The 22,389-nt window shown below is 52.5% G+C and overlaps 1 protein-coding gene across 1 annotated transcript in view; it reads left to right on the top strand.

Moving 5' to 3' along the window:
* Positions 1 to 22,389, top strand: part of NRG2 (neuregulin 2) — a 242,900-nt gene that overhangs the window by 186,121 nt on the left and 34,390 nt on the right. The window contains exon 14 of the mRNA XM_072749755.1: positions 18,640 to 18,811. Coding sequence (XP_072605856.1) covers positions 18,640 to 18,811 — 172 coding nt within the window. The remainder of the gene's footprint in view (positions 1 to 18,639; positions 18,812 to 22,389) is intronic.

Below are 22,389 nucleotides of genomic sequence, written 5' to 3'. Positions count from 1 at the left end.
AGCCTGCAGGGGTGGGGGGGGCGAGGGCGGCGGGCGCGGGAGGGGAAGAGTTAAGGCCGGCTGCTCCCCTCCCCCGGAGGGTGTGACCGCCCTATAAGAAAGGCGCCGCGCTCGGGCACCGGGGCTGCAGGCTGCGGGGGCGCCGCGCGCCGGCGGAGAGCGGAGGCCGCCCCTGCTTCCCGCGCCTCGCGTGCGTCCCACCGCCTGGGACCCGGGGCAGAATGTCGGAGTCCAGGAGGAGGGGCCGAGGCCGAGGCAAGAAGCACCGAGAGGGGAGGAAGCGGGAGCGGGAGCCCGAACCTGGGGAGAAAGGTAGGGCACCTCGGCGCACCCAGAAAGCCCGTTTCCCAGAGAGAAACCTGCCCCCCGCTCACGCGTCCCCAGGTCCGCGCTGGAGAGTCTGGAGCCGCGCGAGCCGCGCCCGGGTGACAGGCACCGGAGGGGCGTGGGTGCTTGCGGGACAGCGGGGCTCCGGGGCCGGAAAGGCGTGGGACTGCGCGCCCGGAGTCCGTGGGGGGCTGTGCGCGCCTGTCCCCGGGGCCTGGCCTGTAGACGAGGAGCCCCGAGCGAGTGGAGGGATGGACCGGGGGTCACGGACCCAAAACGGACCGGTAGACGCGGGGCCGGGCCTGGCCTGGCTCGGAGCGCTCCGGGAGCTGTCACTGCCTCTGCTGCTGCCGAGTGTGCTCCAGGCGCACTCCCACCCGTGTGCCACACCCCCGGGAGTTCCGCTCAGCCATTGGAGCACGGGCAGAGGCGCCTGCCAGCTCCGGAGGCTCTGAGGGGATGCCCTGTTCAGGGGTAAGCGCTGGGGCCGTGGGGAGCCATGGCTTCTCCATGGATATTTCCCCCAGAATGGACCAGGCATCAGGCGTGGTGGCCCTCTGGCCTTCAGGAGTGATCCCTTGGACCCTTGGGGTCTGTGCCCAGGGAGGAGGCGGAGAAGGGTGAGCAGAGCCCTGTGCTGACACCCACTTGGGTGCCCTCCCTGAGCCGCCACAGAGTAGAGGAGGAAAGGCCCCACGGAGTGCTCTGGTCTGGGGCTTCTCAGGGTGAGTCTAGGGTGTGTGGGTCCTCCCTTGTAGAATGAGGCTTGAGTTATTGGGGCACAGTCAGGAAACCCTGGATTCTTACTTTTCTCTTCAGGCAAGTGTGTTATTAATGACTAATGTGTACTAGGCAGAGGGCTAGGCATGCTCCATTCCATTTTTCTCCTCATAACAACCTCGGGGGCAGGTGGTTCCTCACCCCATTTTACAGAGGAAACAACTGAGGCCTACTGAGGTTAAAGGCCCAAAGTACGTTCCAGACATAGGTCTGGAAGTTTCAGATCAGCATTCTCTGGATAGTGATGTCCATTTTGCTGGATTCCTGTCCCCTCACTAGAGTTCCTGTGAGAGCTACATTTTAAAAAGGGCTTCAAAATTGCACTGGGTTGGGATTTGGGAGGCTTCAAGAGTGGTCGAGGATATGGCCAAATCTCTTTCCTTTTCTAAATTTCTATATAATGAGGGGGGAAGGGTAGCAAGGTAGTCTCTGAGGTCTCTCTGTTAGGTAGAGCCAGGACTCAAACGTTGCCTTCAGCCTGGTAGAAAGTAGGAGCTAGGGATATTGAAAGGCCAGCACTATGTTGTCTTCTTTATAAGGATCGCCCCTTGGGGCCCCTAGGTGGCTCAGTCAGTTAAGGCTCCTACTCTTGATCTTGGCTTAGGTCATGGTTTTGGGGTCATGGAATTGAGCCCCACATGGAGCCCCTCTGCATCAAGCCCTGTGTCATGCTCCATGCTCAGTGGGGAGTCTGCCTGGGATTCTCTCTCTCTCCCTCTGCTCCTACCTGCCCTCCATGCTCAACTCTCTCCTTCTCTCTCTCTGTCTCTCAAATGAATAAATAAATCTTAAAAAAAGAAAAAGAACACCTCTTTGCCTATCTCTGCTAGGCAACCATGTCTAGGAGTCCACCCTAAGGAAACAGACACTATGGTCTGCCCTGAGTAGTATGTGGGTCAGCAGAAGCTGGGCATGTGTAGTGTAGGATTAGCTCCCAATCTGAGACCTGAAGAATTTCAGGGTGCCTATTTTCAGGGTCAGAATTTATGAATTTGGCTCAGTGATCTGCCCCTTTTCTCCCCCTCCCTACCCACCGCAAACACATCCAATCATGGGCACCTTGGAAGGCTGACTAGTTAAGGCTACCTTCCCCAATGTCAAGGGAGCCACTTGGTGGGCTTCAGTGGGTGAGAATCAATAGTGCCAAAGAAATGAGAATGCCTACTGCCAAGGGTAGAGTATGCTTTAGGGCAGAGGTGGGACTAGACTATGAGTAGAAGAGTCCACAGGCCTCTCAACAATCTCTTCCAAAATCTTCTACTCCTGTGAGCAAGTATCATCGTGATGTCTAACTGTAGTCTTTCCTGCTTTTTTTCTTCTCTGTTTCATCTTATTCCCTGCTTCTGAGGGGAAAGCCAGCTCTTCAGAATGACTTCCTTCAGGGAGCTGGCTGGTGAGCAGACACCAAACAGACCTAAGGCCTGGGCTAGAGGAACTTTGGAGACCTGGGACTCTCTGGAATGGAGAAGTCATGGGGGAGGGTCATGTTCCAAAACAAGGTATCAAGAGAAAGTATCACGTCAGTGAGAGGCACCATTCTTAAGCTTATGATGTGACTAGGGGGTCTGATTTCAAACCCAATAGAATCAGTGCTTAAGTCAACAGTGGCCTGGAGAGCTAGAGACCTTCCTCATAATTCCCCTCCAGGCCCACCTGAGGCTGCAGGGTCCTCTTATTACATGCTCAGAGCACCCCAATGGCAAAGAACATGGGCACTGGGCAGCTGCATGGGGCGGGGGCAGGGGGGATCTTAGCCACATTTGGTTGAAAGACTAGGAGGTGCAGACACGGAGAGTTAGTTACCCACTAAAATCTTCAGCTTAGATGGCTGGGTGTGATGGGGTAGGATCTGGAAAGTGGGAGGGAGAAAGGAAGAAGGAGAAGGGGATATTAATGAGTTGGCTCCACACCCACCCACCACACATCCAGCAGCCTCTATCTCCTTCTTGGCAAACAACAGGAGGAGTACCCCAAACACACACACCCAGGCCACCCTGGGGAAATAGGCTTCTCTTCTGCCTCAGCAGAGGAGTGCCAGGTGGGGCTGACTGCAGGTATGAGCTCCACTCCATGACTTAGTGGGAGTTAGTGGGGCTGAAGCCTGCTGTCCCTACCTGGGGCCAGTACCTCCCACCCCTCATTTCCCTTTACACCCGGGGACTGAGGAGGTAGGTAGCTGGCATGGCCTTGCCAGCAGTATTAAGAGGAGGTAATAAATTTACTTACTGTACCTGGGGTCTGCCTCTTTGTGACCCCAGGCACTACCCTCCCTCCATGGGCTCCTAGAAATGGGTTCTGCTCTCAACTCTTACTTTCTCCATGGCAAGGGCAGAGCCTCAGCCCACAGGCCCTGTGTCTCTGAGTATCCCAAAGTGAAGAGAGCTATGAGATTGGCATTGTGGGGGAGAGAGCTGGCCCCAAAGAAACTGATAACCCCTGAAGGGGGCTATTATGGTTTTGAAGGACTTCAGAATTAGATTCTAAGTCACTGGCCTTTTCTGTGTACCCTCCTGAAAGACCAATCAGGGATGGATGGAAAAGGCCCCTCCGCTGGAACACCTTGTGAATTGGGAAGTTGCGTCTGCCCACAGAAGAACAGGGGCCACACTTTGGTCTTCAGCCCGGGTGTCCTGGAGTATGAAGGTGGATTAGCATCACCAGCTGAGAACTCTGGACACATCTCATTTGAATGGGCACAAAGAAATCCGTGCAAGTTCTTTCTCTCCCATCTTTCCCGTCTCCTGCCTCTGGTAAAAAGAGTACCCAGACTTCTAGGAAAAACTACTCTTTAGGCTGTCCTGGGTTGGGTCCGAGGTGGCTCTGTGCCCACATGCACATGTCTGAGCTGCACCTGTCGGTTGTTTTGGCAGTCTCCAACTCTGGCCTTGGCTCCAAGCTGACCCTGCTGAGCTAGGCACCTAGAGCGGTCCTCCTGGCACTCTGGGGCTCAGCATGTGCCTCATGCTCTGCTCCAGCTCCCTGGCACCAGAGAGTTCGTTAGGATCAATACTAACAAGCAGAGAGTGACTTTGTACTTTTGCAGCAGTCTTTCATCCTGGCAGCTCAAAGCAGTTTATAGACCAGGACTCGTCGGCCCTCAGCCCGGGTCTCAGGCACCCAGCACGGGGGATGAGGGGACAGAGAGACTGGCACAGCAGTAAGGATGGGGTAGAGCAGTGAGTCACCTGGGGTGTGGTGGGGGAACTGGGTGGCCACTAGGTCTGGGATGGAAGTGAAATCAGACTGAGGGCTTCAAGCTGCACACAGAGGGGATGTTCTGCCTTTAAAAAGTATGAGCTGGTGCCTTCCTTCAGGCCTGCTGACCTGTGTGGACTCCATGAGCTAGCTGCTGGAGGAAGAAGCAGCAGCTTTGTGGGAAGCAGAGGTCCTCAGGCTCAAATACTGGCAGGAGTCCCCAGCTGACTCCTATTACTGCCTTCTGCCCTTGGTTCAGGAGCTCCACAGCCAAGTTAGGGCAGCCCTGACCTTAGAGTGGGCAAGCCCGAGCTCTGGCTGGAGGTGGGCTTCCCAGTGTGGATGCCCATGCCTGGTCAGCCCCACTCCCCTTCCTGGCTTCCTCTGCTCTCCGGCCCACAAGGCTGACCTGAAAGGACAGCTGGCATAGAGAAGAGAGGGTTGGGGGTTTTTTGTGTTTTTTTATTTTAAAGCTGGCAAAGCATTGCCAAAACTTGAGGCCTGGAGCCCATCAGAATCACGTTCCCATTGTACTTGCCCACCATTTCTGAGCCTGTAGCACACCATTTAGAACTTAGCAGAGTCTAGTGCAGTGTGTCCTCCCTGTCTTCCTCCAATGTAGCCTTGGCGCAGCCATTTACAAAGATGTCCAGGTCCTGGCCACGTGGTAACCCTACAAACACAGGTGCTTTCACTCTTGTCAATTCACTTCTGCAAACTTCCACTGAGCTTCTGTTCCATGAACAAATCACAGCCCCTGCCCTCAGGAAGTTCAGAGAGATCTTTGCACAAATACCTGTGATTAGGACCAAGTGTAGGGACACCCGAGTGGCTCAGTGGTTGAGCGCCTGCCTTTGGCCCAAGGCATGATCCTGGGGTCCCAGGATTGAGTCCCACATCAGATTCCCTGCGTGGAGCCCGCTTCTCTCTCTGCCTTGTGTCTCTGCCTCTCTGTGTCTCTCATGAATAAATAAATAAAATCTTAAAAAAAAAAAAAAAAAGAACCAAGTGTAAAGCCAGAGAAGTGGACACTGTATGGTGAGGAGGAGAATTTGTTCTCCTGGGAAGGTGTCGAGAGGGCTTCACAGAAGAGGAGACATTTGAGTGGAATCCAGATTCCGGGCAAGAAAGGGCCTTCCTTCTAAGAGGTAGGATCATGTTCACACCCAACCTGCTGTGGAGGTGAGGGAGAGCAACTTTCCTTCACTGAGCACTTACTACCTGCCAGGACTGGTTCTAGGAAGCCTGGGTATTATTTTATCATCCCCACTTTACAGGCGAGAAGAGTTCATGAGTTGCCCATGATATGGCCATGAATTAGTGGAGGTGTCACGGGGCTCAGGTCTGCCCCCTGCCCTGCCTCACATGCACACATCACCTGTCTCTGGGCTCTTCCAGTTTGTGTCCCCCAAGAAAAACCAGTGAGGGACATAGGATGCTCTATTAGTCCATGTATAGGAGTGGGTCCTTCCTGTCACCTCAAGCCAGCCAGATAGTAAGTTCCTGGGCTCTTGGGCAGGGTAGGGGATACAGAATGAGCAGGTTGAGTCCTGGTGACTTGAGGAGCTTGTGGCGTGACAGTGGCAGTAAGGCGTGAACAGGAACCATGGAGCACTGACACGAGAGGGCAGCCCCAAGGCCCTGAGGTTGCACCCACAGGCAAGTGTTCCTGGAAGACTGAGGTTTTAGGGTCAAGCGGCCAAGCCAAAACACAAGCACATGATCCGGAGGGTCCAGCTAGATCTGGCACAAGTTTGGGTGGTTTTCTGGTCCTATTGAGTCCTTTGTGCAAAGGGTCAATGTTCAAATCAGCAGGAGCCTGATTTAAGGCATGAACTGGGAACTTGCTAGAAATGCAAATTCTTCGGTCCCACCGCCGGCCAACAGAAACTGGTGCTGGGGCCACTCTGTATGTTGTAGCCAGTCCTCTGGTTGATTGTGATGGTGAAATATGGGAACCATTGGTGGAGCTGGGCAGCTAGCCTCCCAGACCAGAGTCCTGTAGGGGGCCTGTCAGGCTCACGGATATTGAACCAACCTCTCAGGGCCAGGCATGGTTCTTGGGGGCTACAGGCCATCACTGGGGAATGGGGTTGCCACCTGGTAGGACAAGGTAGGCATGGTCAGACCTAACTGCAGTTGCAAGGCTGCCCCTGGCCAGGGCTGACACAGAATGGAGAGGAGAGACTCATTCCCATTGGAGGAATCTGGGAGGCTTCCTGGAGGAGATGGAGTTCCAATAGACCTTGGAGGATGGAAGGACTGTGGTGGAGGGCTCTGACGGGCTGGGCTAAGGAAAGCACTTGAACAAATGTGCATAACAGAGGATGCTGGGAAATAAGGTGCAGTCCTGAAACTATGCTGCCCTACACAGTGTGGGGGGTGGAGAGACCGACCAGGCCAAAAAGTGGGTTCGCTGAAGGTCAGGCTTGTGAGTTTAGACTTATCTGAAACAGCCTTATCTGCCATTTCTGGTGCAGTCAGGTGAGGCTGGATCTGAGCTCATGGTGCAATCCCTTCACTGTACAGACAGGGAAACCGAGGCCCAGAAAAAGATATCCATACACCAACAAGGCAAAGGGTTTGGCAGTTCCAGGCCAAGAACAAGAGCAGCAGTTTTGGAGGCACTGCCCCCTCTCTGGTCCCCCGTAGCCTCATGTCTCCACCCTCATATACAGTGATCCAGTCAAGAATTTCTCAGAGTTCCTTGAGTGCACTGTGATCTCATGCCTCGGTCTCTTGAACCTATCATTCCCTTTGCCTGGAGCAATATTTCCCTTCTTTTGGCTAACTCCTGTCATCCTTCTGACTCTGCTTCCTCCGCAAGGTGCATCCCGCCCCAGGATAAGGAGGGAGGGTCAGGGGCATCCTCTGTGCCCGCCCCCAGCACCTCCCCATCCCAGTGCCCATCCCACTGTATGTGCAACACCCTACTCAGCTAGAATCTCCACCAGGGCCAAAACCATGTCAGCTTGACCCTCAGCATCTGACATGTGCCGAGTGTCCAATTCGTACTTGAGTGCACAAACAAAGGAGAACATTCCCAAGCCCTTTCACTCCCATACACGGGGACCCTTCTGGCCCCTCTCTTAATTGAAGAGGGCAGTCTTGTGGAAAGAGGCTGCCCTGGCTGAGCTTCCCATTTGCGGCCAGGGGCCCCTTGGTGGTTGGGCAGTCTGGTGGACCAGGCAAGAGCAGTCCTTGGCAAAGTCCCTATTTTATTTTTTTATTTTTTTTTTAAGATTTTATTTATTTATTCATAGAGACAGAGAGAGAGAGAGAGAGAGAGAGGCAGAGACACAGGCAGAGGGAGAAGCAGGCATCATACAGAGAGCCTGATGTGGGACTTGATCCAGGGTCTCCAGGATCACGCCCTGGGCTGCAGGCGGCGCTGCACCCCGCTGCACCACCGGGGCTGCCCAAAGTCCCTATTTTATCACCTGCTTTGCTGTCCTGGGGGAGATGTCTGTCTGGACAAAGGAGGAAGGAGAGCACTGAGTCAGGAGGCAGCGTTGGGAGGGAAGGGTCTCTGAGATGAGCCATGGAGGGGCCCCACCCTCCCCTGAGTGCTTGCAGCCATCTTGTTCTGGGCCCCTGTGAAGTACCACCAGTCACAATCCAGTCCTACATCGTTAATTGGCCAATGAGCAATGAAGAGTGAGCACCTACTCAGTGCCAGGTGCCAGGAATAGAATGATTCTCCAATGCATCCTATCCCCGAGGTCCCCACAGTCTAGAAAGTCAAGAACTCAGTCTTCTCCAAGATGGGAAGCCCCAAATATAGGGCAGGGGAAATGCTCAGGGGGGTCTGTGTGAGGCGGAGTTTGCTCCTGGCTGGGTGGTCTGGAGAAGGGCATTGGCACCAGAGTTGATCCTGAGGCATCCTGAGGCGCTGCCACTTATGGAACTCTCTATTCCGGGTACTGTGCAGCTCTTGACAGACCTCACCCCCGTTTAATTCCAGCCACAATCATGAGGTGGGTGAGATTGTCCCTGTTTTACAGACAAGGAAATAAAGGCTCAGAAAAGTTAAGTAACTTTATTGGTTACACAAGACACTGGGCAGAGCCAGGATGCAACCCAAGAGCAGTCTGACCCCACAGCCTGTGTGTGTGACCCTCTCAGCTGTGCTTCTGTGTGGGGAATGGAGTGGCGGGGGAGCAGGAGCAGAGGTGCAGAGGCAGGCAGGATACAGAACAGGCAGAGTTGGGGGGCGGCCAGCGATTTGGTTTGCCTGGAATATACCATTCCTGAAGGGAAGTGATAGGGGGAAAAGCAGACAGGTATGTAGGGGAAGGGGGCCAAGTCCCTGGCCCAGCAAGCTTCCCTCAAGGACCCGGCTCTCAGCCAGGGCAGGCAGTGGCCTTTCTTCTGTAGACATCATGGGGCCATGGGAAGTTTCAGAAGGATAGAGAGGCACTCAGGGGAGAATCTTCCCTATGTTCACAGCTAGTGGATTGGTAGTCGGGGTGCTGGGAGCAGTATGCCCTGGAGCAGGACCTGGCAGACAGGAAGGGTTAGGAGGCTTGGTGGAAGGTGAATGCTCTCGAACCCTGGAGAGAGTCAAGAGAGACACAGTTGTCACAGGTGACAAGGGGACTAGAAGGGGGGAACCCAGGAGAAAGGGTGGTCTTAAGTGAAATGGGGAACCTGGTTTCCCACATGTTCTGTTTGAGCCAGCAACTAAATATCCAGGCATTTGGGGTGAGTTCCTCCCACTACTCCCCTCACCCCACAATCCCCCACCCCGAGGCGCCATCTCTCCTTAGCCTGGACCACAAGGCCCGCATTTCAGCCCTCCAAGCCCGGAGAATGCCTCTGCAGGCTCTCCATGCTTGTTGATGGGCTTGCAGGGGAGGAGGCTTGGCCTCTGGCAACCTGGGCCCCCTGCACGCACCGTGGAATCTGCATTCACTGAGCACATGGGCAAGTATCTTGCTTGTATGGTGCCTGCTAAGACCTTCCCCCGCCCGGCTCCTCCCCGAAATCCAGTGTTTCTTGGAATTCTTTTATTTTTATCTTAAAAATCCCCATCATATGTCTCTTTGCTTTAATACAAAGATGCCGCTTTTTCTTACTCGTGAGCTTGGCAGAGCCTGCCAAAAGCAGCCCTGAGATCATCCTGCGGCTTTGCGTGTACCCCAGTCTGAAAAGCCGGTCTTGTCTGGTGTGTGAGGTGCTTCCCCTTTCTCCACCCCCACTCCATTTCCTCATGACCCAAAGCTTCAGAAACAACTTTCTTCAGCCAAGCCAAGGAGGTGGGAAGAGCAGGCCCATCCTGAAGGGGGTCGGGGCTCTGGGATCTCCTTGGCTCTCTCTCTGGGTTCCCTGAGCAAGGGGCCGCCCTCGTGCAGCAGCTGCAGGCGCCCCCCACCAAGGCTTCTCTGGGCCTGGACCCGAGACTTGGGCCTGGAGCCCAGCCTTCCCCAGCGGGGAGATTAAACAGCTTGGGCAAACGGTAAAGGCCTTCCAGTGCTGTCCTCTCTGCTCTGTCCACCCTTCCACCAGCAGTGGAAGGGGTGAGTGTGGTAAGAAGCCTTCCATCCCTCCGTACAGAGCTTTCTCTTCCTCCCTTCCTCTAAAGGAGGCAGAGAGCGGTTTACAGATGAGTCAGCTGAGGCCCAGAGAGGCCAAACCACTTACCTAAGAGCAGAAGCTGGGAAATCGGGAGATGGAGACAAAGAGCTAAACTGCAGTGTTCCCAGCTAGCTGCTCTTCCCTCTCCTGCCGTGCTGCTACCGCTGTGCTTCATCTGTGCTAACTCTGGGTGTCTGTGCCCCAAGTACTGGGAGGAACCCAGGGAGACTGCGTGTCTGTGCTGAGTACCAGCTGCTGCCCAGCAATGGGCACCTCTGCCCTGTGAACCGTGTCTCCCAGACATAGGTGACATCCCTTGACACCCCCTCCCCAAATCTCTGCTACTCATGTTCCCGTATCTCAGGCCTGAGCCCCCCCTGGAGGCCAAGCATCTCTGCCGTGGTGGGGCCCCAGGGAAGCCAGCGTTTCTGTCAGGGTGCCTGACTTCTGGTGGAGGGGGTAGAGGGGCCAGGGAGCCTGGTGGTCAGGCCAGGCATGTTTATGCTCTGCACATGTACCATAGGGTTGGTATAGGATGGGTGCTCCTAGATGAGCAGGAGAAGCTCTAAGGCGGGAGTGGTCTCTGGTGGTGTTGGAACTCCCAAGCTTTGTCTCCTCCTCCTCCCTCCCTCCTCCTCCCTCTGTACTGGCCCTTCTGGAACAGGCTCTGCCTCCCCTCTTAGCTCCCTTCCCCAGCTGGCCCTGGCCCTGGTTCTCCACCTTGTACTGAGGTAGCTGGTGTAGAGCTGAAAGCCCATCAGGCCTGGGCTGGTTCTCACTGATACAAGGAAATGGTCCCCTGTGAGGCTCTGCCCCCTGCCAGTATCAGTGGAGCCCTAGGCAGGAGGCAGAGCCCGAGTCAAGGGCAGGAGCCATGTTGTGTGCCTCAGCACCATATCCCTGATGCCAGGTAGGTGCCTGATACATCAGAAGGATCATTAGAGGTGGGCATTTGTTGGATGGTTGTGAGAATAGGGCAGGGCAAGCCCAGGCACCAGGCTGGTTGGCTGAGGAGATGTGGCTCAGCCAAGAGGCCCAGCAGGGCACACACTCCCTTTGGAGGGCCTGGCCTGTGAGTATGAATAGCTCTTCTGCGGGCCACAGGGAGGATACCTGGCTACCTGTTTCACAGAGAAGGCTCTCTGTGCCCATTTAAACCAGCTGCATTTTTAGCTGCTCTATTCTTTCTCATTTGAACTTGGAGTCTGTAATTAACCTCCAATAGGCTGCAGTCACTTTATGGATAGGAAAGGGGTGGGGAGGGGGCCAGCCCGCAGCCAACCAGCAGCGTGACAGTGGGAGACTTTGATGCCAGGCAGGCTGGCCGCATTGTCTCCAGGTGTTGCCCTGCAAAGGGGACTGCTCAGCCTTAGTCATGAGGTGAGGATCATTAACCCTTTTAAGAGTCCGCTCCCTCTGCCGCCCCCCCCCCCCCCCCCCCCCCCCCCCCCCCCCCCCCGGTTGCTAGGAGGGAGGCTGGGTCAGGTCCTCCCCGGCTGGGCTGCCTGGCTCTGTCCTGGGCGTCTGTCTTGCCCTCAGATCTCAGCAGGCTCCGCACCCACCGCCCACTACCGAGAGGAATGAGGTCAAGCTGCTGGCAGCAGCGGTACCTCCTGGCCTCGGGGCTGGGATGTGGGAATAGAGCAGTCCTGACTGTTGTTGCTGTTGTTATCTTCAGTGTGACGCTTGGTGGGGATTCCCTCTTGAGCAGATACAGGCTGGATGCCCTGGCTTGACATCAGGTGATAAGGAAGCAGAAGCCACCAGATACCCCATGTGTGGCCCAGCTTGTGGCAATTGTGATCTATCTTAAGGTTCTACAGGACTCATCCTCAAGGGAAATCTCTCTGTGGCAGTCTGGGTCATCCTTGAGAGATCTTCCTCTTGTTATTGTAAAGCTGCCAAAGGAGATGTTCCCATATCCCCAATCCAGAGAGCCCTAGTCCTGCTGCTTAGATGGGCACTGTGCCAGGAGGAAGGGAGCTGGCTGGCTGAGGAGCTCTCAGGGAGCATGGAAGCTCAGCAGAGAGGGCTGGGTCCGAGGCGGAGACCTCAAGAGAGGTAAAGGGAGGGCTGCTCAACATCCAAAGGCCACCTAGGCCATCAGCTTGCTGCCTGCCCTTCCACCTACGGGCAAGGAGCAGGCACAGGGAAGCAGGGTATCAGTGACCGTCTTGGGACCTCCTTTGTTGTACACACAGACCCCCCTCTTCTACCTGATGTCTCTCATCTGTGTGCCGGGGGGTCTTTGAGCATCCTTTCTCTATGTGGGGAAATGCAGACTCTCGGGACTGTGGCTCCTCCCTTTGGCTATAAAGCTGAATTTGCAGAGTTTATTATAGTATTGTTAACATTAGCAGAATGTTGGAGACAACCTAACCAATTCATCTGAACAATGAGACATTATATGACCATTAAAATGATTTAGATTTGTATTTCTAGATTTGGGAAAATGTTTTTACAATATATTTACTAAAGAGTCGGGTATAAAACATTTTAGAAAAGTCTTGCAGGAGGTACTTGAAAATGTTGACAGTGGCTTTTTCCCTGGTGGTAACTGAATGGGTTTAAAGTGCCTTTCTTTTCCCTTACTTGTATAATTTTCTACAATAAAAATGTATTTCTTATGTAACAAAACAATAACAGAGAGGGACAAACTAAACTCCTTGAGGGGTGGGAGGGGTTGCTTCTTACATGGCCAGATCATTTCTGTCCAGGACAAAGCACAGAAACTGGCCTACAGTAGGCACTCAGTAAACACACGTCAACTGACTTGGAGTGCGTGCCTGCCCACTGGGCTGCTCCAGCTCTTCCCCTGACAAATCCTATCCAAACCAGGAAGCCTATTCCTCTGCTTGTTTTAGCTCTACCCCAAGACCTTCTTGGGACACAGTACCATGATCTCCATATCTCACAACAGCTTTGCATTTTGGGTCCTCAGCCATATCACCATCAGACAATACTATATCAGCCATCAGACAATACTAGATCCAGCTCAGAAAGAGTGTCCAGGCAGGAGTCAGAGTTGACCCACTCATGTCTTAGGCCCCATAAGCACTACCTCCCAGTCCTCAAAAGTCTGCTGTGTGAACAGCCTCTTTCGCCTAGTCCTGGGTGTCTCAAGGGGCTGGTACTGGATTCAGAAGCTGGAAGCCACAGTGGAAGAAGCAGTGTGGCTCAGTGTAAGAATGACCTTAAAATGTACAAAGTAAGATCGACTTATTGCCTGACTTGTAAGCCTCTGATATTTTCCCATTGTATTTCCCAAACAAATCTGGGCATCTTGGAGAGCTTGTCCCTGCCTCTCACCATAGAAAGCCTAAGGAGGCTCTGGGCCCAGGAGTGAGAGTACAGGGGTCCTCTGGGTGTTGTTCTGAGTGCCACCTCAAGGGTCTTCTTTTTCCGGTCTCCTGAGCTCCTTCCTGAGTCCCTCCCCTCAAGGGACTTGCCTGATTAAAAAAAAAAAAATGCTGCCTGTTCTCAGGGTCCTATTCCCTTTCAAAAAGCTCATCTTTGGCTTTCAGAAAGCTGTGAACTAATATTTCTGTGAACAGGGACCAGGACTAGACACCGTTAGAGCAGGGGGCATGGTTTTTAGTATCTCAGATGAGTCTTGTGAGGAACTGTTAATAGATGTGAAAGAAGACTCTTTGTAAAGAAGGTGGGGGAAAAAAAAAGAACGTGGCATGATTCAAATGTATGGTTATTTTTATTTTACCATCCTTTAAACCAGTCCTGTTGAATAGGACTATAATGCAATCCAAATAGGCACATAAGAAGTAAAAAAAAAAGGGGGGGGCAAAACAAATCCAGATCCAGACTTCTTGTGCTGGCTCATACAGCCTCACATCGGTCATGGGGTCTGCCTCTCTAGGGTCCTCTCCTACTACCCCTACCTTCCAGAATCTTCCAGCCACATGGGCCTCTTTTAGCCTTTGAACTCACCAAGCTCATTCCCACCTCGAGATCTTTATCCAGCTACTTATTACTGCCTCATGGTCCCTATTGATTATTTGCTGTTGTCTATCCTCCTCCCTAAAACTTGAGTTCTGTGGGGCAACCCGGGTGGCTTAGCGGTTTAGTGCCACCTTCAGCCCAGGGCAGGATCCTAGAGACCCAGATCAAGTCCCATGTCAGGCTCCCTGCATGGAGCCTGCTTCTCCCTCTGCCTGTGTCTCTGCCTCTCTCTCTCTCTCTCTCTCTCTCTCTCTGTGTCTCTCATGAATAAATAAATAAAATCTTTAATTAAAAAAAAAAAAAACTTGAGTTCCCTAAGAGCAGGAATCTTACCTGTCTTGGTCACTACTGTATATTAGGACCCAGAACAGTGCCTGGCACGCAGTAAGTTGAATGAATGAACAAATAAGGAACAAGTGAACTAGATGGGGTTGTTCTGAAGTGAGTATACTATCAAGAAGTGGCTGTCAGGTCACGGAGGATTCTCACCAGACAGAGTAGGCTCCTTATGATCTGTAATGCGATCCTGGATTTTCTACTGGGGACAAGGAATGCCTTTGCAGCCCCCAGTTCCTCAGGCTCCCTAAAATGAGGTCATGCCTGCTGTTTCTGGGGTCAGTCTGTCACCATGCCCTCCCCATCACCACCACCATTAGCAATGGTCCCAATCCATGCATAGTATTGTATCAGGACTCGTGTCAGGGGGATCCCTGGATGGCTCAGTGGTTTAGCACCTGCCTTTGGCCCAGGGCGCGATCCTGGAGTCCCAGGATCGAATCACACATCAGGCTCCCGGCATGGAACCTGCTTCTCCCTCCTCCTGTGTCTCTGCCTCTCTCTCTCTCTCTATGTATATCATAAATAAATAAATCTTTAAAAAAAAAAAAAAGGACTCGTGTCAGGAAACAAGGTAGTAGAGTGACCACCATTTCTTCCCACCATGTGGGTGGAAGACAGGAGGCCCCCTTGTCTTAGAACTGCAAGAAAGGTCAGTACTCCCCATGCGGTGGGGGGAGGCACTCTAGAACTTGAGAGGAGCTCTCTATGTCCCCAGTTAATGAGAAGGAGGAGGAGACTAGTTGGAGGTCACTAGTTGATCAGAAGGTTGTTAGATCACCAGGTGTCAACCCAACTTTAGAGGAAAGCCACCCATGAAGATGTTTGGCACCAGTCCTTGAACTGTATACTTACAATATGTGCACTTTCCTTTATGCTATATATCATATGTTTTTAAAACCCACACACCTGGACCTGCTTTCACGAGTTCTGCTTCAGAAGATCTAGGATATGTTCCAGGCACCTACATAATTCTTAAAGCTTCCTCTGTGGTTCTCAGTAGCATCTAAGGTTAAGAAGTATTGATAAGAAGTATAGGGATCCCAGAGAAAGCAGATGAAGGAGAGTGTGATGTACGTAGGGGGCAAGGATGCTGAGGCAGGACTTTAGTCACACTTAGAATAATGATATTCCAGAAAGTCCAACAGACTAATAGGTTGATCAACACATAAAACCTCTGGGTGTCCAAAAAAAATACCCCAAAACCAGCATTAAAAATTGTAAGAAGCCGGTAATTAGGGAAAAAATATATATAGCAAAAGGTTAATAACCTTGGTATTTATTTTAAAAACCTTTTACAGATCAATAAGATGAGCACCCAATAGAAAAACAGAGTACAGACATGAACAGGCAGTTCAAAAAGAAGAAATACAATGAGACAATACATTTATGAAAAGTGGTCAGCCTCACCAGGAATCAAATAAATGCAAACTACAACAACAAAGAGACGTTATCTTTTGCCTAGCTAATTGGCGAAGATTAACTATGTGATAATACCTCATGTTAGGGAGGGTGTGGAAAAAACAGGCACTGTCATTCACCAGTGGGAGTGCAAATTGGTGCAACCTTTCCAGAAGGCAATTTGGCAATGCTTAAAGCTGAGGAAGATCTCATACCCTTTTGATGCAGCAATTCCACTTTTAGGAAGATTGCCCTAGGAAATTATTGTAGATAGTAATAAGCAGTAATAGCTAACCTTTGTTAAATGCTCTGTGCAAGCCAGGCTTTATGTGCATTGTTTCAGACAATCTTACAGCTGCCATCCCATGAGGTCAGAGCTGTGATGATCACCTGTATTTCACAGATGAGGAAACTGAGGCACAAAAGGACTAGGTCAGCGACCTGAGGACAAAAAGCTAAGTAGCAAAGCCTGGTTTTGAATCTAGGCAGTCTGAGTCAAGAGCTGCACTGCCTGTCCAGCAGTACATGCTAGATGTGTGCAAAGGATGAACACTGTGTGCCCTAGCTGGGCACACTGAATATATGTACTGGATGAAGCTGGGCCTGTTTGTAATGAGGTGGCAGTGGGGAGAAAACATGCTGAATACTCCAGGAGAGGAACTGGTTACATCAATTATGGCACACCAATAAAGGAATATTATGCAACCATGAAAATGTTTAAAAATATGTGTGTGAATACTAGAGTTTTTTGTCTAGGCATAAAATGTCTCTGAAATGATATAAAAGCAACTGATAAAATTGATTGCCTTCTACAAAGGCAACTGTGTGACTGTGGTCAGAAGTTAGAGGGAGACTTGTGTTGTTGTTTTTTTTTTTTAAGATTTTATTTATTTATGAGAGACAGAGAAAGAGAGGCAGGCAGAGACACAGGCAGAGGGAGAAGCAGGCTCCATGCAGGGAGCCCGACGTGGGACTCTATCCCGGGTCTCCAGGATCACAGCCTGGCTGAAGGCGGCACTAAACCGCTGAGCCACCCCGGCTGCCCAGAGACTTGTGTTTTAAGTCAGAAAGCCTTTTACACTTCTTGGATTTTGAATTATGTTACTGATGCTGATCCCATTTATTTACAATGCACGTGTATGGGTGTGTATCTTACTTCTGGGTAAAATTGAGTATTTTTGTTTTCTTTTATACATCTGTATTTTTTAATTTTCTAGAATGAACAAAGCATTTCATAAGCACTGTCATTTTTGAGTCTATGTAATATCATTTTTGAAGCTTCAGGAGCTCTTTCTCTTTCTGCTCTCTCCCCCCAGGCACCTTCTCCCATCTAACTGCCTGCTTCTAAGCAGCCATGCAGGCGTAGGTTCTGTGAGGGAGCCCTGGCGATAGCCAGGCCCTCTTGGCTGCCTTCCTCCAGAGTCAGCCGAGACGGGACCGTTCATTCCCGAGACAATTCCCTGGCCCTAACAGACCCTCCCTTCTGCTGATGGAAGAATTTCAGTTATTTTCTCCATCCCCCAAAAGAGACACAGGCTGTAAAAGCAGACACCAGCCTGCTACAGGCCCATTGTGTTGCAAACACAAATACCTGTGCTTCGGATCTGCTCTGTAGCTGCCTGGCTGCCTGGCTATGTGACCTTGGTCAAGTTTCTTAACCTCTCTGAGTCTCATCTTCCCCATCTATGTCGGCAATGACACTTGCCTCACAGAGCTCAGGGAGCAAACGAGAGCATGCATGAAAGAATTGTGTAACCTATAAAGGGCTGCCCAGTGGAAATTATTACATACCCCAGCAGGAAACATGGGCTTGCCCTTACCTTCCTGAGAACAGAGTACTTTTTCCTTTTTTTTTTTTTTTTGGTTGTCAAGGGGAGGGCAGCAAAGAAATGAAGCATGGGAGATCTGGGCATGTGGAAATAGAATTCTGTGTAAGAAAAATAGGAGAAGGGCCACCTGGGTGGCTCAATGGTTGAGTGTCTGCCTTTGGCTCAGGTCATGATCCCAGGGTCCTGGGATCGAGTTCCACATCAGGCTCCCCTCAAGAGCCTGCTTCTCCCTCTGCATGTCTCTGCCTCTCTCTGTGTGTGTGTCTTTCATGAACAAATAAATAAAAATCTTAAAAAAAAAAAAAAAGAGAAGAGAGAGGAGAAGAGAAGAAGAGAAGAGAAGAGAAGAGAAGAGAAGAGAAGAGAAGAGAAGAGAAGAGAAGAGAAGAGAAAAGAGAAAGAAGAGAAGAAAAGAAAAATGGGAGAAGCTGCTGAGCCTAGCATTTGCCTGCAGCCCTAGTGGGGCCTGTGTCCCCCAGTATAGCCCCAGGCCTTGTCCTCCAGATGGCTGCTCCACCTGACCCATTCACATCAGCCTACCTCTCCAGACCATGTGATTCTCCTAAGCCACAATGCTGACTCTGCCTGGCTCACCTCCCTTCCTGCCACTCCTAGGGTCTTAGCATCCCTTAGCTCTTGACTAAGTTAGCTCTTCCCCCAATCTGGATTGAGGTCCTTCCTCTGGTTTCAGCACCTCCAAGCCTCCAGGGGCCATGCTGTGATGCTAATGCCAGGTTACGGCCCTTCTGCCAGACCGACCTCCCTAAGGGCAGGAGCTGTGTCTGTCATCTTGGTCCTCCTGTGTCCTCTGGGCCCAGCCTAGGCCTGGGCATCTGGGACAGGAGTTAGATCATGAGCATCTGAGTCAAGGGGACCTGGGTTTGAATTCCCAGTTCACCTGGAGAAAGTGACTTCTGCATTCTTAGCCTCAGTTTTCCCCATCTGTAAGGGGGTTTCATCATTGCAGTGAACTCATGGGTTTCTTTTCCTAAGCTAATGTATCGAAAGCCCCAAGTATCATTGCAAGTGTGAAGGAAGCTTCATAGGTAGTAGCTACATTGACACCACCGCGGACCCTCTGTGAACAGTAATTGAACTGAACTGGGAAATGACACCAGGAGGGGAGGCTCCTCAGGCCACCCTTCCACCTCCTGAAGACAGTGGCCTTCCTTCTGCTGCTCGTGCTTGGCACTGCACCCCTGCCACTGTGCTCACCTCCCTGCCTTGTACCCCACAGCCACCCGGCCCAAGCTGAAGAAGATGAAGAGCCAGACCGGACAGGTGGGTGAGAAGCAGTCACTGAAGTGCGAGGCAGCAGCGGGCAATCCTCAGCCCTCCTACCGCTGGTTCAAGGATGGCAAGGAGCTCAACCGCAGCCGGGACATCCGCATCAAGTATGGCAACGGCAGGTAAGATGCTCCCCTCCCTCTATCACCCCTCCCTCTGTCCACCAGGCTGCCCTCACCCTTCCTGAAAAGGGGGACCAACTTCAGTCCTCCCTCCTGGCCCTGCCCCATTTCTCCTTGCGGTTCCAGGCCCCTCTGGCTTTGGTGGTCTGGTGTCTTGCTGACTGTGAATGTTTAATGAAGATCTTTGAAGGCAATTGGATTATCAAACTCAGCTTTACCTATGCAAGTCCCCTCTTGTCCCTAAAACTTCCCAAAGGATCTGCCCCAGTGTCTGAAAGCCCCCCATTTGGCAACCTTTGGTGAAAGACAGACTCCAGGATGCATCTGGGCAACCCTGAGTGATGACTTCCACCTCCCTCTCTCTCCACCACCAACTCTCTCCCATCACTTCCCTTCTCAAAGCTTTCCCTCCACCCCTGTGCCTGTCGCTCTTTCAGCTGCTGCCTGTCCCGCTTCTACCCTGCACCATCATCCAGGGCCAGTCCCGTGTCCACTGACTCCACCCTGTCATCTTCCATGCCTCTCTGCCCTGCTGGAATCTGCCTTCTAAATACACTCCCATGCTACCTATGGCTGTGGCTCTTGAGAGCCCTGGTGACCTCAGAGCTTCCCAGCCCCATGCCTCCAGGCCTCACTGCAGCCACTGGCATGGGTGCCACTGGCTCTGTGGCCCCTGCGGCCCCCCTCCTGGTCCTCCTGTCCCTCTGACCACTCTCTCTCAGTCACCATCAGTACTGGAACTCTCCAGTCTTGGGGGCTCCCCTCCTCTCCTCTCCACTTGTAGGTAATTTTACCCTTTCCTAGCTGATAACCTTGTCTCCAGTTTCATGACATTTTGTTTGTACCTGAGTTCCAGACCCATGCTGCTGGCTGAATATGGGATCCCACCCCTGGGATACCTACAGACGGTTCTAATCCTGTATGGCCCAAGTCTAGTGTCTCCCCCTCATCCCCTCTGGCCCTGCTGCACCCTTCTGTGCTCCCCTCTCAGCTGTGGCAGAACCAGACCTCCTGCTGCATGACACCTGCTCCCATGCCATCCCTGCCCACAGGAAACACTGCTCTCTGCCCTGTGTGTTCTTATCTGCTCTCCTGCCTCCAGCTTCTTTCCCTCCCCTGGGCATCCCCACTTTTCCTGGGCCACAGACCCCTTTGTGAGTTCATCTCTGTATCTAACATGTACATATCGAATATCAATGGTGTGCCAGGCACTCTGCCAGAGGCTGGACGTACACCAGAAACTGAACCAGACATGGTCCCTCCCATCCTTCATAGAGCTTCCAGTCTAGCTTCCAGTACAGACTGTGGTAAAGGCCTTCACCTTTTTCTTCCAAAAAAATGTGCCTTATCCACCCAGTTTTGCTTACAGTTCTAGAGATCCACTGATCCCTGTGACCCTAGCAGGGGATGATCTTTCTAACAAGGACACATATCTGATCAGTCACTCACTTACTTGACAGATTTTTTTTTTTTAGATTTTATTTGTTTATTCCCGAGAGACACAGAGAGAGAGAGGCCGAGATAGGCCGAGGGAGAAGCAGGCTCCCTATGGGGAGTCCGATGTGGGACTTGATCCCAGGACCCCGGGATCACAACCTGAGGCAGATGTTCAACTGCTGAGCCACCCAGGTGCACCTTACTTGACACATTTTGAGCTACAGCCCAGGCCTCAGGCCCTTCCACCACCCCTCTTCATCACTGCCATGCTGTTCCCCAATACTGCACCACTCCTCATCCCTGTCTTTTCCTTTCCTGATCCCAGACTTGGGCCCAAGCTGTTCCCTGTGCTGGCAGCTCCCCCTTCCCCAACCTTGTCCCTGGCAAAGTTCTCCAGGCTCAGATTAAATGTCCTATCCTCTGGGACACCTTCCTGAACCCTCCAGGCAGCTCTTCTGGTCCCCTCAGGGGGTCTTAGACATGATTTCATTGCACCTCGGGGTGTTGTCTCTCTCTCTAATATGAGAGAGCTTTAGAGGTTAGATGCCGCCTGCATACGCCCTTCTGCCCTATATGGCCTGGCACAGATCTGCCTTCAGTGTTGAATTAATGAGAATCTTGCAGGACGAGTACTCTTCTTCTGGGTACAAGGTGACATTAGGACTGGACAGGACACCCTTTGGGTTGACCTAGACTTTAAGCAAGTTACCATCCTGGTCATCCTGACATGTGGGTTTTCCAGTCCAGAAACAGGGCCAGGGCAAGTCTTTCTGTTCTGGGTATTGGGGACCCCTAGGAGCCTGAAGTGTGCCCTGGCCCTCTTCCTGTCAGGGCCCTGTCCCATTTGCTGCACTCCTGAAACTTCCTCAATCCACCAGTCTGCCCCTGGGCTCCCAGCAGGAGTTGATGGGGTGGAATGAGCTCTGATAGAGAACTTATAATTTCCCTGCTGTGGCAAAGAGGGCTACCACCTGCACATGCGCACACACTTCCCCTGCATGGGGGCCAGGGACGTAAGCAGGCGTCTTCTCTCTGGCAGAATCTTCTCTTTCATTCTGCCCACACTGCAGCTTGCCCTTTGGCGATCCTAGCCCTCCACTGGCCAGGCCACCCTCCTTCCTGAAATGGCTCTTGGCCTGCAGAGGCCCTCTCCCCAGCTTGTACTGTCTCTGAGGCTGCCACATTGAGGTGTCTCACCCAGGCCTTCCTGTGCCAAAAGAAAACCAGCCCCCCAAGCCCTGAGCACAGGGCCCTCCCCTGCAGAACCACATGTTCCCTTATGTATGAGGGCAAGCTGGAACAGGCCCCTCAGGCAGGCAGCATGAGGTAGGCACTGAGGAAACTGTGTGGACGGGTGGAGGATACAGCCGCCCAGATCCCGTCCCTGCCAGCACAAAACTGGCTAAGAGAGGGGGGAGGGGCGTGCATTGCAGGGGCAGGCCCAGATCAGTGTGGCACACAGGCATCGGGCCTACCAGGAAGGTGGGACCGGATCCTGAATCCTCAGGGTCTCTGTCTGGAGCTAGGAGTGACAAGAGAATGCAGTGGCTCCTGCTCCTTCAGGGCTGAGGGACCCATAGAGCCCCTACCCTGCAGCTCTGACCTCAGGACCTTGTGTGCAAGTCTGGGGTCCCCTTCCTGGAACTGGCCAGATCATCACACAGCTGAGAAACTAAGGTGCCCCTTGCCATTTCCTCAGAGGAAAGGGCCTCTCCTCGAGCCCTGGACCAACTTTCCACAGATCTCACCTGCCTCATGTGGGAAGGCCTTCCTGCCATTTCCAGTCTTTGTCCCCCCAGATATCTGTGAGCCTTACTCTACCTTCCCTGCTACACAGGATGTAGTATAAGGGGGGCTCCTTTGAATCCAGCTGTGGGTGACAGGGAGGTTCTAGCTCTGTGCCCCTTATAGCTTGACCCTGCGACCCTCAGGTAGTTTCCTGCTCTGTTCCTCTAGTGTCAGGGAGTTGCTTGTGGCCCAGAAGTGAGAGAAGCCTGGTCCTGGGGCAGTTGGGCTTTGTGGCATCTAATTAGGCTGGAGCCAGGAAGGAGATGCTATTTTAGCCAGAGGGGCCTCCAGGGCTCTGTTTAATGAAGAGAACAAACTTGAATTGACAGAAGAGGATTGTAGGCAGACACCAG

The sequence above is a fragment of the Vulpes vulpes genome, chromosome 2 (genome assembly GCF_048418805.1).
Source record: "Vulpes vulpes isolate BD-2025 chromosome 2, VulVul3, whole genome shotgun sequence".
NCBI classification, from domain to species: domain Eukaryota; kingdom Metazoa; phylum Chordata; class Mammalia; order Carnivora; family Canidae; genus Vulpes; species Vulpes vulpes.
Note: the sequence above shows the minus strand (reverse complement) of the source record. Positions and strands in the feature narration are given on the sequence as shown.